The sequence below is a fragment of the Strix uralensis genome, chromosome 5, assembly GCF_047716275.1.
Source record: "Strix uralensis isolate ZFMK-TIS-50842 chromosome 5, bStrUra1, whole genome shotgun sequence".
Classification (NCBI taxonomy): Eukaryota; Metazoa; Chordata; class Aves; order Strigiformes; family Strigidae; genus Strix; species Strix uralensis.
In genome coordinates, this window is record NC_133976.1 from 6,930,788 (window position 1) to 6,949,474 (window position 18,687).

At 40.0% G+C, this 18,687-nt stretch overlaps 1 protein-coding gene across 4 annotated transcripts in view; it reads right to left on the minus strand.

The window, feature by feature from the left end:
- The window catches only part of USP6NL (USP6 N-terminal like), a 133,054-nt gene that overhangs the window by 80,557 nt on the left and 33,810 nt on the right, over positions 1–18,687 (minus strand). For 3 of the 4 annotated variants that reach the window (XM_074869748.1, XM_074869750.1, XM_074869749.1), the window contains one exon: positions 1,407–1,498. The exons of the other annotated variant lie outside the window; for it this stretch is intronic. In XM_074869748.1, coding sequence (XP_074725849.1) covers positions 1,407–1,416 — 10 coding nt within the window. In that variant the 5' untranslated portion in view covers positions 1,417–1,498. The remainder of the gene's footprint in view (positions 1–1,406; positions 1,499–18,687) is intronic. 4 annotated transcript variants of the gene reach the window in all.

Sequence of the window (18,687 nt, forward strand, 5' to 3'; positions counted from 1 at the left end):
CTTGAGTAAGAATTCTTACTGGTATTTACCAAGTGCTGCATGAAAAGCATCTTATTTAAAGGACTTACTAGAAATGGGGCTTGAAGTGCCCTATTTCTGGCTTATTACTTAAGAAACCATGAAATTAAGACTTAACTCTAAAAATACAGTTTAGATTTCTGTAACTGTTTGGCATTCCCTGCTTACAGGATGGAGCTTTTACATATTTTCTGTTTAAAACTCCTTTGTTGTTCAGGATATCTTGGGGACCTGAAATACCTAGGATGTCAGGAGTTGACAAGAACTTTTTCACTGATGAAAGTATAAAACCTGAAGATTTAATACTGGTAGAATTCATCTGCATCCTCAAAACCTGAAAAACAAATCTCCATGCCAAATATTCAAGGATACACACACACTAAGATACTGTCCTGCATAAATATTAGTCCTTACACGTGCTCTCTGAAGCAAAATGGCAGCTGCTATGTGATGCTTACAGCCAGGAGCCAGCCAATTCCATTTCTTAACCTAAGCAAGTCAGAGCACACATGCTACCAGACCTGGATGGGAAGACTTGAGTGAGCTTCCAGCTCTTTGTGAAGCCAGCAAAAAGATGATCAGTGGGACTGTTTAGCCTGGAGAAGAGAACACTCAGGAAAATCTTATCAACAGACAAAATTATCTGAAGGGAGGTACAGAGAGAACAACAGAGCTGGGCTCTTTTTAGTGGTGCCCAGTGACAGGACAAGAGGCAATGGGCACAATCTGAAACACAGGAGGTTCCGTCTGAACATCAGGAAATACTCTGTCACTGTGAGGGTGACCAAGCACTGGCACAGGTTACCCAGGGAGGTTATGGAGTCTCCATCCTTGGAGACACTTAAAAGCTGACCAGGGCAGCTGACTGTAGATGGCCCTGCTTGAGCACGGGGGTTGGACCAGAAGACCTCCACATGACCCTTCCAACCTCAACCATTCTGTGGTTTCCTTGCACCCTGAAAAGTGTTAAAGTGCTGGGAACAGGAGAGCTGATCAGGTGTGTTGGACTATTCTTCTCTTTCCCAAGGGACTGGGGAAAAAAAAAAAAAAAAGTTCCTTCAATTGTTTTAATCTTCCCCCCCATAATCGCCTGGCAGAGCACTGAACCTAGAAATGAGCAGCAGCTCCTTTGTCTTTACCACTAGTTACTAATCATGGATCCTACCTAAACCCAGGTGTCAATAGTTTAATCTATGGATTCAGTATGAGTTTAGACCGAGCTAGTGGGATATCTACCACTAGGCACGTTTCCCTCCAAAGCAGCATTTTCCTTCTGACATTTGTAAGCACACAGTAGTAACCTTCTTGCTACACAAAAATCGTCTTCCATTCTTCTCATGATAGAACTACTGAACTGGTTTTGTAAAAACAACCTTCTGTTTCCTTACCTGAGAGCATATTTGTGGGGAAGACATAAAGAATTCACAGGCAATGAACACAAGCACTCGTTCCAGGTTAACTCAACAGATACCTTCACCACCTGAAAAAAACTTGCTTTTTAATATCACAGGTACTCCTCTACCACACACTACCTCAGGCAGCAATAAGTTAAGAGCTACATTACACATATTTTTCTTATATTTTTAATTGGTTTTCAAGTTTAGCATGTCTATTTTTGTGGATGTTTTCAAGTAAAGACTCAGAGAAAAGGGAATATTTTGGCTTAATCAAAATTCTTCTCTATTCGGAAGCAAAACAAAAAAAGCTGAAGTTGGAGTAAAACTATTTGCAAAAATCAATATATTCCACTATGCTCTGCATCAGAAAGGAAACACATTCTAACAGCACCTGCAAAACACGTGCACCCCTCCCCCTCTTAATAATCAGCATTTCTTCAGAGTAGAACTTGTAGTTTTACTGCATGAGGAGTAACGGGTGGAAGATATGAAAGTAAGGATTTATCTTTCTAAAGAAACATGATTGAACTCTCATCTTAATGAAAAATTAAGTTTCACTACAGCAGAGTATTTGCAGTTCTGCAACATCCCTTATGAGATGCTGCAGTCACCAGTGGAAAATGGTCACTTTGGAAATTAGTAGAATTAACTGCTATTAAAAACTATCTCAAAGCAATTTTTAAATTATCCCGAAAGGATTCAAATCAAGATCAGGGAAACCAATGCATCCATACTAAGCAATATTTTACACAGGAAGCCTGTGTCAAAACATGAAATTAGAATTATTGCAAAAAATTTAAATCAACTACTCTTACTATCTCACTTGTAAGTGGCAATTGACTAAAGGACTTACAGGAACTCTACTAATATTAATCAGTTATTGCAATATGTCTATGACTTTATTTTTAATAACACAGCCTTGCTAATATGCATTAGCTAATACAGCACTGAAGGAACAAAACTCAGAATCAACCAGCAATAAATCAGAAAAAGAACATAATCTAAAAAACCCACAACTTGGCCATTTATTTAGTCTTAATTTGCAATTTTTTTTTTATATGTTTCACACACATAAGTACACCTTAAAATTAAATCATCTCCATGAGCTATGCCTACAACTAACCCAGCTGATAGCTGCAGTTCGAATGCTCATGTCATCACCTCACTATTAAGCCTTATGAATGTTACCACAAGGGTTACAAAGTGGAGCGACAAGAATTGGCAGTGTTCTACTGTAATTCCATTTTACAAAGTGTTGTGTGTGCAGTCATGAGCCAGAAGATAATTTGTTGAAGGTTAACATAATCAGTTGCAAAGCCAGAAGAAACCATAATTGCTAATTTGCGACAAGCTACACTGAAAAGAGTAAACCCAATTTTGAACAATGCTCCCTTCTTGAAAGAAAAAGAGAAAAAAACCCACAACACACAACCCACCCTCCTGCCCAGGACTCTGTCAACACAACCCAAAACATTTATAGCAACTCTTAATAGACTTAAATGTAAAGACTTGGGCTGGGTATAATTTGGGGCTTGCCAGTATGTAAAGACTGGTCTGACTTGTGCAACAACTAGCTCATGTCTTATGCCTAAACTTAAGTCATCCTTTGTTCTCCTTTTTCGCAAGGGTGTAGTTGGCATGTGGCCTTTTCACTAGTTTATTAATATTTTTCCTCGTTCCTCACTGCTATGAAAGGGCACATTATGACCATTACGAAGTGTTCATTCACCTATACATTTCATCTTTAAGTAATGTAGGCTCTATGCTGACTTAAGTAATGTCAGCACTACAAACAGCTGTTCAAGTGGTGATCAGAGCAGATTGCATTCTTGCTGTTCAACGAGATAGAGAAAGCCTTGTTTCTGCAACATTATAATCCAGCAGCAAAGAAACGACAATGATACAGTCATCATGGAAAAACACAGGAGGTTTTCTACTACATGGAAATCATTTTACAGTCTTCCACCAAAGACTAAATTTCCTAGAACTCCTACTGTGGCTAGAACTGATCCCGCTGTAACATGTAATCTGTTTCATCTACAGCCCATGAGTATTACTCCCACACTTCCCTTGAAATCCATGACCTTTCCCAGTACTAGTCCTAGCCTTTACAATTAATGCCTTAATAAAATATGCTGCAAATCAGCTGCTCTACTATATGGTAAGACCAGACACTTGACCACAGAAGCAGTATTAGCAGATAAAAACCAGGAATATTTCAGGAATTTTACCCTCAACCTAATGTAAGTCAAGTCATCCTCTTCCACACTAGCAGCTTTTTACATATTGGTTATGACTTTATAAGCAAATTTATCTGAAAATACCATTTTTTGATCCCTTGTCCTTTAAAAGCACATTGTACCTGCAGTCCCCAGAGGCTTTTGAATACTAAAGTATCCCTTCTGAACATTGACACTACTCATACTTTTAACCATGACAGGCTACTAAACATACAAGCAAAACGATCTTTCAGCAAGATTGAATGTAAGAGTCCTCTGCAATAAATTTCCTCTTCGTTTTCCCAATGCCATACATCAGGATGACACATAAAAATAATTTTTCCCAGCAGCATAAAGCAAAAGAACATTTTAAAATAATTATCTGAAATTTTGACATAATTTCAGATTTCCTGTATTGTACATCTTCATTAGTAGTAGACTGTGAACGTTTTCACAACACTAAGATTTGCAGTATCAATTTAAACAGTAAAATGGTTCTAGTATTTTAGATTCTGACACAAGCCAGATCATTTCATAAGAGGAGTTATGCTTCCCACATTATCAGACTTGTATTTAAGTAGTCAGATGCCACACTGCACTAATTATGTTAAGACTCCCGATTAATCATTTTTATCTCAGCATTAGTCAAAATTAATGGAGCAAACAATAATTATATTTGAAAATTCAGCATTAATGATGTGAAGTCTATTCCCAGCTTAAAGCATCACCAAAACAACGCTCATGCATGCCCTGGAAGAAGTTTTTGAAAGGGGCTTTTCATTTTTGAGGAAGTTGTTTTATTTCTTTCCTAGGGCTAGAGAAGTTACACAAGTTCTCTAGTTACAAAAGTTTCATCTGTATTTGTGTCATTTTACTGGCTAAAATAGAAGGGTTTGTTCCTCTACACAATCTTTGAATACTCTGACATACACACAGACCAACTCATCATTTAATTACACAGCCAATTTAACTGATTAAAACAGGAAGAAAAGGAGGGTTTGTTTTTGTAGTAGATGTTATTCTGCCAGTTAATGAAACTAAAAAGCTCCAAGACAGCTCAGAAAAACACCAGCGCTGACTCAAGGTGGCAGGAGTAAAACTTTACCAGCATCATTGGGGAAGAAGAAACTCCCCTCGACCTGCCCAGTGACCACAAGCTATTACCTAATGGCTGACACTGTTCTTGCTCAGTTAAACGGGCTGCTGAAACCTCGCTGCACCTTGGTATGGGAAGGGAAGTGTTCGCAAACAAGCAACAGAGGAGCAGTTGCCGGTAGTACTAGCTTTCACTTACCAGCTACACAGATACTATCCCTCTTTCATTTTTCTGCCTTCTCCTGCAAGAGACATCATGAGGTACCTAGGGACTAGCCCTTCCCCAAAAACATGAGGGAACCAGCCTTCAGCCTCTGTTCACACTTCAACTTGAGTCTCCCAGATGCCGAGCGAGTGTTCTGCCTGTTTGGGTGTGGCCTCTGCATGGGGGCACCTCAGGATTTATTTTGATGTTTTAAACTCAGTTTCACCCTGATATGCATCAGGAAAATAAAATCTTAAATATTGCAAAAGTTCTGGCAGGATAAAAAAGCATTTCTTGCTTTGTCCAGCAAAAACATGTTACACTAGTTACTACAGGCTCCCAGACAGGTGGTTGTGATCCACACATACAGTGTGGACCTAAGGTGTCCGTCCCTTCACCTACCATACTGAAGGAACCATCAGTAATCACAGGACCAGTTACAGAGGAGCTGCAAGGCCCTTCCATATTCAACTTTAATTATACTCTTAACATATTAAAAGCGTTTCCACAAAAAAAATACTGAGTTACATGCTATAGCTCTGTTCACTGCAGCTGAACAGCTTTCTTCAGTGACTGTCTCTGAGCTATTCATCTTTGAGCAGATAAACACTTTAACTGCAGTAATACCCTAAGTACAAATAGGATCCTCTAAGTAAATCCTATGAAAAGTCTGAATGGCACCAAGAAGCTCCTATGACACTAAACCTACTCTTGGTGACTCTACGATAAGTTTGAGTAAGTCCACAAAAAGACATCAAGGCAAATTTAGATACCTGCCTGCTTATAATATCAGTCACGTCTACACAGCATGAAGTAGAGTTGTTTTGAAAAAATCTGAATAATCAGCTACTTAAAATATCTGTCATTCATGTTACTAAAAACTAAAATAAAATTTGGGAGAGGGGAAAAAATAAAAAGACTGAAATCCCCTCTGAACATTTGAAATTATCTTTAGTGCCATGCAGCACTATATCGATGTTTTTTCATGTTTATAAAGTGGTTATAGGAAGGGCTGGAGGAATAAGAGACAGCCAAATAAAGGGTAAACAAGTCTGTTGAGCAGCAGCAGAAACTAGAGAAGAAAATGCTATCAGTTTCTTCATCCTTGCGAGGAAAAAAGGAAGTTAGAGATAGACAAGAAAGTTCTGTTGTTTTCAGTTTCGCTGATTGCGGACTGGTAAACAAAACAAAGTAAACACCCATGTGAAACAGGAACTAGGGCCTCAAAAGCTGTCCTGTCTTCTTTGGGTTCCAGGCTCAAGCTGAAGGAAAACACTGCAGAGTGGCTGCAATAAAGCCCAACGGCATACCCCTCAAGTTGAAATCAGGTTACATTTATACTGGTATCGAGCAATACCAGCACAAATTTTTTTGTATCCATTTATTTTGCATCAGCTAAAACATTTATTAATATAAAACAATATTAATATAAAACAAATCCAGAGTTTGGTTAAAACAACACAAAGAAAAAAAAATGTTTTAAAAAAAATCAATCCCTCAAACTTTGTGGCTGTTTATCCACAAAATGCTGTACCAGTAAGATAAACCTTCTGGCTCCATTACATCCATCACCTTTATTTCAATTAATTTTTGCTAGATGTAACACCTAGTTTTTAGATTTAATCTATCCATAAAACTTAGAATCGTCTGTCAAAGAAGTCTGGGGTTTTTCCCCCAACCTCTGCTAGGGAGATGGGAGACATCAGTTAAGCACAGAAAACACTGAGATACCATTATCAGTGAGAGGCAAGCACAAAGCTGCAGCAGTATAGGACCACAAAACAAAAATGAAAAGGCATTTGTTTGAATATTTTATTTTAAAGGATAACACTGGTTAATCAGAACTGAATTCTCCACAGAGGTTATCCATCTCCTTCAACTAAGAGATCACAGTGAGAGGTACAATTTGGCTCATTCTTTGGACACTCTGAATATGTTTTACAAATATCCAGTGTTCATATAAGATGACAATTATTAATTTATTCTGCTGTTGCACAGAAACAATGACTTCAGTAATCAGTGAATTAACAGATATACCATTAATACTTTCTTTTTACTGGTTCAGAGGAAGATTACAAACACTGAGGTACCTTGATGACACTCACAAACCTACCATCAAGTTTTCAATGCTACTTCTCTCGAGATATCAAGGTGCTGGAGCGAGTGCAGAGGAGGGCAACGAAGCTGGGGAAAGGCCTGGAGAACAAATCCTGTGAGGAGAGATTGAAGGAGCTGGGACTGTTCAGTTTGAGGAGGAAAAGGCTGAGGGGAAACCTCATCACTCTCTACAACTACCTGAAAGGACATTGTAGAGAGGTTGGTGCTGGTCTCTTCTCACAAGTGATTAGTGACAGAACAAGGGGGAACGGCTTTAAACTGCAACAGGGGAGGTTTAGACTGGACATTAGGAAAAAAATTTTCACCGAAAGAGTGGTCAGCCAGTGGAATAGGCTGCCCAGGGAGGGGGTGGAGTCACCATCCCTGGATGTGTTTAAGGGTCGTTTGGATGAGATGCTGGGGGATATGGTGTAGGGGAGAACTTTGTAGAGTCGGGCTGATGGCTGGACTCGATGATCCCAAGGGTCTTTTCCAACCTGAATGATTCTGTGATTCTCTCAAAATCAATACTTTTATTTCAGTACTGATGCAAGATGAAGAGCTACAAGCACATGCTGCAAAGACCTTAAGAAGTTTCTCTTACAAGACAAACACAAGGTTAATTCTAGTCTAGGCCTTGTGCACAGGCATCAAGCAAAATATCCATTTATTTGTTAATGATGAAGTCAATGATGCAGTAAACATACTAATGAAGATCCACTCTTTTTTTACCACTACACTCTGTTAAACAGCAACAAAAAACCCAAAACAAAACAAATCCAGAAAAATCTGACCATTTGTCATAGATTCTTATATCTCTGCAGAAAATGACCTGAAATGGCTAAAAAGCATTTTTTAACTCAGTACACAGAAGAAAGTCTACTTCATCTAATCTGAACACTGACACAATGTTTTGGCAACACCTATTCCAAGTTACAAGGATTAGCTCTAGAATAATACACAAATAAAGCCTTTTATGGATTTCAGTCCTGCTCAATAACCTACTTCATTCCAAGCAGATTGCCCTCAGCCTCTGCAAATTTCATATGCCTTACAGAATCAAAATCCATAGTAATAGTCAAGACTCAGTTGAGCCCATGGAGCTGCATCCAGCAAACAAGCATCCTGTAGGCTGGTAAAAGCAGACTAACTGCAGAATCCTCCCAAAGAAAGGCAGACACAAGCTGTCCTCTTATTAGCGAGCAAGGGGAACAGCATGTCTGTACTCAGTGAAGCACAAATTGAGATTGAAACAGATCCACCCACTGTCTGCACTGTGCTTGTATACAAGCAAGGGGAATATTCAGCATTTTGGGGAAGGTTCAAGGTCTCATTTGTGCGGCCCAGACAGACCAGGAGCAACAGGGCCAACTGATTACCCAGACATCAACAAACATCTGAACTCTTCACAAGATAGCTTTGAGCATTAACTACAGCCAGCAACTGAAGAGAGAAAACTTACTTCTCAAAGCACTCGGTATGCCTAAATTGCCTTTAAACCCTCTTTTTGACTTACAGATGTAGCCACAGTGGTCAGACAGGAAACCTTTCCATGAGGTATAACATATTCTAAAATTCATCAACTTCACATAAAGTTGAGCAAGTTCAAGTCTGAAATTTTCATCAGTGAAGTTTAACCCAAACTAATTTCTGAGGGGAAAATGTATCTTGGTGATGAACTTTGGTTCCCTCTTACCTTACCACCAAAGACATTTCTTCAATGCACATTAAAAACCCAACTTTGCATTTCTCATGTTACTACAAACAAAGCCAAAGTATCTCCTTGAAACAAGGAACTGTAATGCAGTAAACCAAGGCATCATCTCTGCAAAGGTATTCCCGAAATGTCTAGCAATAAAATAGGAAATGAAGAGGTTGAGCATAACAGATGTTGCTTCAGTTACTGCATTCTGGAAGGATTAAGAGTTATCACTCCAGTGCCTTCAAACTTGATGAAAATACAATAGCCTTTCATCAATTCTTCCCTCTTTAGCAAAAAAAACAGTTGTCATCTGCCATCACGTAAGTCTGACTGTGAGTGAAAATTATCAAACGTTTCTCCTATTCTAGAATATTTTCTGAAACTGGTTGATTTAACAGCAAATGTCTTGTTGCGACAGCAAGTTCTTGAAAGAATTTACAAAGAACTTGGCCTATCTTAAGGCTGGAAGAAAGATATTTTCAAACTTAAATTTATTTTAATATAATCCACACTGAAGACAACAGCCTTTGGTGTGTGTTAGCCATCAGTACAAACTTTACTGTACTTAGTCTAGAAATTCTGCTCACTTTTTTTTCCCTCTTTTCCTACCTCACTTTCTTCACTGGCATAGAAAAAACAAGGGGTGTTAACTACTAAACACTATAAAATTACTCACAGATACTCTTCATTTGCCAACACCTGCTGTTTTGGAAAAGCACATGAAACCTAAAAATTGACAATAGGGACCAACAGTTCACATTAGTGTGATAGTGTGTGCTATAAAAATGTAGAAAAACAAAAGCATCAGAGAGTACTTTGTACCTGAGGTACAATAGGCTGTTTAATCCCAGGATAACATTCAAGCCATTTCAGACACACGCTGTTGATGGGTTTCTGTGAAAAATGAGTCAGATGCACGTCCTGGGGGAAGTTCTCTCTCTGATTAAAACACTATCGCAAACAGCCATTATTTTTCAGGTGCTGTTGAGTTGAGGTGGCGTTTCACTGAATCATGGGCTCCAACACAAACTAAGTCACATTTTTTTCAGAAAAACAGACAGACCTTCAAGGAGTTTAAGCAAAGGCGCAAGACAAATACACAGATTTGCAACCCAACTAATCAGGTTTTAATAAATCAAAAATCTTTGGTGGGAATGTAATGAAAGGCTACTGCTGTTTTGAGTGGTGCAAATCTGTTCAGAGGCTGTGGATAACGAAGCTGGTGCAGGGTCTGGAGCACATGTCATACGAGGAGCGGCTGAGGGAACTGGGGGTGTTTAGTCTGGAGAAGAGGAGGCTGAGGGGAGACCTCATCGCCCTCTACAGCTACCTGAAAGGAGGCTGCAGAGAGCTGGAGACAAGTCTCTTTAACCAAGTAACAAGTGACAGGACAAGAGGTAATGGCCTCAAATTGCGCCAGGGAAGGTTTAGACTGGGTATTAGGAAGCATTTCTTTACAGAACGGGTGGTTAGGCGTTGGAATGGGCTGCCCAGGGAGGTGGTGGAGTCCCCATCCCTGGAGGTGTTTAAGAGTAAAGTTGACTTAGCGCTTGGGGATATGCTGTAGTTGGGAACTGTCAGTGTTAGGTCAGTGGTTGGACTGGATGATCTTCAAGGTCTTTTCCAACCTAGCCGATTCTGTGATTCTGGATGCAAGTGAAGGCTGTAACACATGGCTATAGAGCAGCCGATGGAAGTACAGCCTAACTGACGTGGCTTAGCTCCAGACACTGCAACCTGTACCCTGACACACAACACACTGGAAAGAGGCAATGACGTGTATAATTGCTTTCTGGTAATATAACACCCTCTGAGACTAGAAAAGCAGAAGACCGACGATTTACAAGTCAAACCTAAGGAAAAGTACAAATGCGAACAATATGAAAAGGGAGAGGGGTGGTGGTGGAGTGTGATGTGTTATCTAGGGAATGGCATTTTAAGAGGACGATGTACAAAACTGCCAGAATATAATTAGCTGGAAGTTAAAGCATACAGGGGTCATCATCAGTAAGGGGTATGAGACTTAAAGCCAACAGAAAGGGATTTTAAAACTATACCTTGCATCATAGGTATTTTAATGCACAAATGTATGAACAAGCCAAGAATTAAATAAATGAAAAAATTATTGAGCTACTCTAAGTTTTTACTGCCTTGTTATACAACTAATTCCATCAGATCTGAGTACCAATTTTCCCACTGCCTTGCACCTGTTCATCCTTCACACCTGTACATAAGATCAGCAGTAGTTTCTATCTCTCTGCATACACAAACAGTGCTGAATTGAAAAAAAAATAAAATCAAAAGCCTAAAGGAAAACTCATGGAAATTTAATTTCTGTGAATATGGAGCCAGAACAACTGCACAGACTTAGAAAGATAAGAGAAGAAATAGGATACATGAGGCTGTGCCAGAAATTAGTGTAAAGGGGTCCACTGAACTATAAGTAACTTTGTGAATGACAAAACCCATAAGCAGAGAGAAAAGCACAACTCTTCTCCAAAGCCTACACAACTGAGACCTGTGAAAAAACTTATCAGCAGGGAAAGGATACTAATAAGGTGATTCTAAATTGGTTTCATTTTAAAATATATTATATATTATAGCTACCTTTTAGGTGGCTCCAAGTTGATCAATAAGAGTATCATACAAATAGAGAGCTACCATATTTATAAACCACTGCGCTGGTCTGATTGCCAGATCCAATTGCTATGTGGCCACTTCAGCACAAGCAAGGCAATTTTCTTATTCTTAGACCTCAGAAGTCACTATTTCTCAGGGAAATTCGTATGCCATTACTACTCCAACTACAAGCAGTTCCCCGATACATGATTTAGCCATCAGTATCTTAAATTCAAGCCTAGTATTCTATTTGTATAAACTTACGAACAGGTACAGCCTTTCACATGGGCCTACAGAATTGAGACCAAATTTTAACTGAAAGACTTTTCAGATTTGTCTCAGAATGAAGAAGAATGGTTTGGAAACAAACTCATCTGACGTTGTTTTAATTGTGGAGAAAAAAAAAATCCAACAATCAAAGTAATAAAAGAGAACTGAAATAGTTTTCACGTTACAGCAATTTTGTAACATCTTTGTATGAAAATAAATTATTCTCAAATCTGAAGCTGAAAGATTTTTCATTTTTTTTTAGTTCTTAATTGGAAACAACTGTTTTCCCACTAATAAGAAATCTATGGACTCAATGAAAGCTGCATGACAGATAAAAGGCAGGCAAAAATAGGTTGGAGAGGGGAAACACATACAGAATACTGCAGAAAAGCTGTTTTAAATTAAAAAGGAATCACAAATTGTCAAGACAAGCAGCTTACTCAAATAAACAAAGCCCAAACCAGATCACTATTAAATAACAATTCTACACCAGCAGGAACATTTAAGATATGTCAAGTAAATGTTGTGTCCCCCTCGTCCACCTGCCCCCCCAAATCCACTTCACATTCAAGTGTATTCCCATTAATCCTAATTCGATTATCCCTTCTACAAGCCTTCCATATTATGCCATTTCTGTAGCTAGGATGCAAGAGAGATAATTTGTTGAGTTTTCCTAATGACAGTAATTACTTCAGTAGTTCTAACACTTACCAGCTAAAATTGCACAAAAAAATCCACTGGCATACCAATAAATACTGTTTCAAAACCAATTACTACAGATTGGTAGTTGGAAATGTTAAGAAGGTGGTTTTTTGGACAAGCTTATTCATTTTTTTTAACATGGACAGATTACATCTAGTAATATATTGAGAGCATAAAGAAAAATGTAGGAGGACATCATTCAGACATCCCGTCCAGGATTTACAGTGATTGTTGAACATGTCATTGCTCTTTGTCTTCAGCTCTGTGGGAAGTTACTGCTCTGGGCTGTGCTGGTAAACAGGATCACGTGAGCGCACTGTAGTCCGCAATGAGAAAAAACAAAACTGCTGAATTAGCTCATGCTACCATCGCTGGCAGCTTAAGGGAACTTGGGCTGGAGCAAACTTGCAGGAACACACGCTGTCAAAGTTTAAAGTTTGTCCGCATCCTTAGCATAGGTGTAGTGGGTTGACCCTTGGCTGGCTGCCAGATGCCCAGAGTTGCCCTTACTCCTTCTACTAAAATAGGATGAAAAAGCTCATTGGTCAAGATAGACAGGGAGATCGCTTACCAATTACCTTCATGAGCAAACCAGACTTGGCTTGGGGAAATTAATTTATTGGCAGTTAAAAATAGAGTAGGACAGTGACAAACAAAGTCTTCTTCCCAGGCTCAACTTCACTCCCTTGGTCCCAATTTTTCTATCTACTTCCCACCCTGAATGGCACAGGGGGATGGGGAATGGGGTTTATGGTCAGTCTGTAACAGTTTGTCTTTGCTGCTCCCTCCTCCTCACGCTCTTCCCCCCACTTCAGCATGGGGTCCCTCTCACAGGATACAATCCTTCACGAACTGTTCCAGTGTGGGTCCTTCCCACGAGCTGCTGTTCCTGCCAGAAAACCTGCTCCTGTGTGGGCTCCTCTCCAGGGGCTATAGCTCCTGCCAGGAGCCTGCTCCAGCACGGGCTCTCCGCAGGCTGCAGCTTCTTTCAGGGCGTATCTACCTGCTCCCCTGCAGGGTCCTCCACAGGCTGCAGGGCGGGTGTCTGCTCCAAGTGCAAGGTCCTGTACATGGGTTGGGGCAATCCCAAGCACAAATACAGGCTGGGTGAAGGAGTGGATTGAGACCAGCCCTGTGGAGAAGGACTTGGGGGTATAAGTGGATGGAAAACTGACTATGAGCCAGCAATGTGTGCTCACAGCTCAGAAAGCCAACCGTGTCCTGGGCTGCATCAAGAGCAGTGTGGCCAGCAGGTCGAGGGAGGGGATTCTCCCCCTCTACTCCATTCTCATGAGACCCCCCCTGCAGTGCTGTGTCCAGCCTTAGGATCCCCAACATCAGAAGGACACGGACCTGCTGGAGCGGGGCCAGAGGAGGCCATGAAGATGATCAGGGGGCTGGAGCACCTCCCCTGTGAGGACAGGCTGAGAGAGTTGGGGTTGTTCAGCCTGGAGAAGAGAAGGCTCTGGGGAGACCTTATAGCAGCCTTCCAGTACTTAAAGGGGGCTACAGGAAAGATGGGGAGGGACTCTTTATCAGGGGGTGTAGGGATAGAATGAAGGGTAACGGTTTTAAACTGAAAGAGGGCAGATTTAGATTAGATATAAGGAAGAAATTTTTCTCTGTGAGGGTGGTGAGACACTGGAACAGGTTGCCCAGAGAAGCTGTAGCTGCCCCCTCCCTGGAAGGGTTCAAGGCCAAGTTGGACAGGGCTTAGAGCAACCTGGGCTAGTGGAAAGTGTCCCTGCCCATGGCAGGGGGGTTGGGACTAGATGATCTTTAAGTCGCTTTCAACTCAAACTGTTCTATGATTCTATGATTCCACCGGGGTCCTCAATGGGCTACAGGGGGACAACCTCCTTCACTATGGTCTTCTCCATGGGTTGCAAAGGAATCTCTCCTCTGGTACCTGGAGCATCTCCTTCCCCTCCTTCTTCACTGACCTTGGTGTCTGCAGAGTTGATTCCTACACATTTTTCTCCCTCTCCTCTCTCAAAACTACTGCACTACGTCTGTTATAATTTCTTAAGTATAACAGAGATGTCACCAGCTTCACTAGAGCCCAGCTTTGGCCAATGGTGGGTCTGTTTTGGAGCAAGCTGGAACTGGCTGTGTCCAACACAGTAGGCAGCCCCTGGCCTCTTCTCACACAGGCCACGTCTGCAGCCCCTGCTACCAAAACCTTGCCATGTAAGCCAAATACAGTGGCCAACCTGAAACTTTCCCATGCATTTAGCACTTTTCTTGAGAGGCAGAGCATATACAAACACAAGTCATAAATGTCAGTCTTCAATACATTAATGCATATTCTCTTGATCCCCTTTCTGCCCTTGAAATATGAACCCTACTAGAACTTCCACTTATTCCTAAGGAAAACTCAAAGACATTCTATCCAATGTCAAGATCTTAAATCTGGGGTAAAAGACTACTGATGTTCCATGCAATTCTATAAATAGCATTTTGGTTTAGGTTGGGAGAGTGCTTTTGGAGCCAATCCCCAGATCATCTCTATTTACTGTTCGTCAGTTCGCGCTGGGAAGCGACATGGACGTATGCAAAACTGGATTCCTTCCAGGTTAAACTATCTGCACGAAGCGCTCCTAATTCTAAATTATGTTCCACCCAGAGAATAAGGCCACGGTTTGATCTAGCCTGAAAAACCTGCTGAAACACAGAGGGATGTCAGACCTTCAGTTTTCCTCTCTACATCTATTACTACAGTGCCATGCTACTTGCTGACACAGACACAGTCTATAAGCTGCTGTTACATTAAATACACTGCATGGGCTCCAGCACAACCAGTCACCCTTTGATTTGCCTAACCATATTTGCTCATTTTTCCCTTTAGAGCCTATCCACGCTATTTATAGAATGGCTTTACATTCTTACTAGTTACCAGACAATTATTGTTAATACATGTTCCATCACTACAAATACTCTTCTGTGAAGCTTTATACATTATGTAAAATAGGCAATTATCACTGCACAGTTTAGAAGGTCATTCCAACGCCTATAAACTAAATAGCAACGGGAACTGAAGTCTGCATAGCTTTTTTTATTTTTCATCTATAGATTTCGCAAGCTCCAAACTAGCATTCATCCCACACATTTTAAAACCTAACTAGGGTACTAACTCACAGTACAGAATTGACAAAAACATTTTTATTGATCTGTGTATCTTTGATTTGTGTAATGCGCGCTCCACACAACAGTCTGCGAACATAACATTTTCTTTTACTGGGTGATGAGACATGGTGGTTCCAGGACTCAGTGCAGCTGCAGCATAGATAAGGAAATTTTTCAAAACACGTTAAAAGTCTTTTCAATGTACAGCTGTCGTCAGAAAAAGGGAAGAATTAGTAATTTTTTTTCTTTTTAGAAGGAGAAAAATTAGGACACAGCGCAACGGTGCAGCCATTTATCCATCACACAGCAAAGTGCCACGCCTGAAATCAGCAGTATACCACACACTGGGGAGCCCTGGAAGCATCCCAAAAACACCCAACACTTGAAAATGATGACGAATTGTTCCACTAATCCAAACAATGTGCCTTTAGATGAAACAAAATATTTCTCTGTGAAAGATCACAGCATATTCATGTTACCGAAGTCCTTTCATTAGTACAAACAGTACTTCCTTTTCTATCAGAAAGAGGAAGTCTCACATCAAGGCAACTTCTCACATTCCAGTTGAGACCTGTGAACTGTACTATAACTATCTCCTTCAGACTACTGCTATTTCCCACTCAAAAATTAGGTTTAACAACAAAAGCTACACTTCCATTCTAACTGTGATAGGAATCAGTGAAGCAAAATTATTAAAATTAAAATTCTGAAGGATATATTTCTAAAAACAAGCCTCAAACTTAGCCTTAACCTCTGGAAAATACTCCTGACAAAAGGGATATAAAAAATGGCATGGAAAAGAGTGCCCTTTAGTCAAAATATTTTTGGGGAAAATCTAGCACATAGTGTAGACTAGCAGACATGGTGAAACTTGCCTATTCACACTCAGGTTCCCCCCCAAACACTTACATATTAATCTTGTCTGGAACATTAGATAAATCCCAAAAGAAAAATATATCTAATCTAAAAACAAGGAAAAGAAAAAACAAACATTTTTCCCCTTCAATTTCCAGGGAAGAAAAATATTTCCCAGTCAATAAATGCAGAAAGTTTGTGCAACCTGATTAACCCATATCTTACAGGCCTCTGCCACTTGCTTTTGGAGAAATAATAGACAGAAAGATTACATTCTGAATGCTTCATGTTCAGACATAACTGGTGCCTGCGTTGGTGCAAGGAGAGGAAGGTGCAGACATCATTTATACCATTATGACATAAATGCTGAGAAAAAAAACATATGATTTTTATATTCTTAAATAGAAACCTATTTTTCAATGAAGAATTAGAACAAAGGGAAATAAAGAGATTTCTTTTCCTACCATCCCACTTATATTTCACTAGTATCTGCATTAGACTACTATCATGTAAAGACCACCTGCGAATGTGCCATAGAAATGCAGCATCTATATTGTGGTAACGTGGCATTCTGAGAGCAGAACAGTGCCGTACAAAGAACAGCTATGTTGGGGGGGGGGGGGGGGGGGGAAGCACTGAAAAAAAACCCAAAACAAAACACCACACACAGTGGGAAGAGAGAAATATGCACGCAACTTTCACCCCCCAAGCACAAGTGGTTTCAAGTGCATGCATCAAGATCATACCTGGCTTAAAAACTACAAAATGCCCAAAGTCTTCAGAACACCCTGAGACTAAAGGCACAATTAAATCCTATATGACTCTTCAAATAACTCCTGTAGATTTGGTGCTCAAACTGCAAATTCCATGTAAAGTATGCACTCAAGCTATTTCCAAGTGGCAGCAGAAAACACCTGCAATCCAGCAGCAGTACTGCAGTGATATTTGGCAAACGAGTATCAGAAGAAGTCTACAACCTGAATATCAATGAGCTTCTCCATATGGACAGAATCTGCTCACAAGAGCTGCGGTCAGTGAGCCCGGATTCATTTTACAACAAAGCCCACATGCACACAGAGCCCTCGTAGCTGACAGGTTACAAGATTTATATCGCACTCATCAGCATGGCCTGCGGTGAAGACTTAAGTGACCGTGACCAACAACCATGAGACCCGATACACTCTTCTCCTGGAGAGAAGCGTGTGCAATCAAGTGTCTTCATATCTATTTTCTTCTAGTTGTTTGAGTATGTTGCCATGTAATAATGCTACAGAGATAACAGTAGGAAAAAGAAACCTACATCACCTGCGATGTGATGCAGAAGGTAGTAGGGTTTGTTCCTTGAGGAAATCATTCCCACAAAGGACCTGCACCCTCCAGGTACAGCCAGAAAACGCTTCGTTAGCTGCTTTATTAACAAAGAGACAGCAGCAGTCTTGGGCATCTGTGTACTTATTTCCTCATTTCCACCAAGAATTTAATTAACTGACATTAATTAAGTTTGCTGTTTGATCTGGAAATTCAGTTCAAATTAACATTTTTATGGATAGTTTAGTACTAATGCTGACAGATAATTTCTTTTAAAAGAAGTTGCTTGGACTTGCAACAAGGACGAAACAGGGGAACCTATTCCACTGAGAAACCAATATTTTTGTTTGCTGTTAGACATGACTAACTAAAAAATTGGATATGTTATCTGATTCAAGAAGTCTGGGTGTTTTGCTTACAAGCTATACCAAAAGATCTAGAAGCTCAACAGGACATAAAAGTACTTTGGAGAAGCCAGATAAGATGTCCAGGGAAGTTGTAAACTGTCAATATACACCAAAACACTATCTAAGGCACCAGATTGCTATAATTACCTGTTGCAGAAAATGTCCAGCTGAGACCCTGTCACTTCGTTTTTAATCACTTAAAATGTGAATATTTCAAACAGGCAAACTTATTAGCATCTATCTCTGCACTGTTGCTTATTCCTATCCACCGCAATTTAACAAATTAATTTGTTACCTTTTTAAGCTGTAAGCGTATTAAATAAATTCTCTACAAGCTTCACAACCAATAAACACAGATGCTAGCATTCATATTTCAAATTTCATAAGCATGAGGATAAAATACCTGGAAACTCAAGAACTTAAGACAGAAACAAATTAGATGATCCCTCATTGCTGTAAGTGTGCATATCTCAACAGCACAAGTTCTTCGTTAAGAAAGAAAAAAAAAAATGCTTTTTAGTGTCAAATAATGTCAACATTACACTTTGAAAGTCCACAAGAAGAAAGAAGTTGTCCATACTTGAAAATAGCATATGCAAAATTGCCACGATCTTAGCAAAATCAAGGTCAGAAAAATAGGTTCACCTGAACTATGAAAATGCAAGAC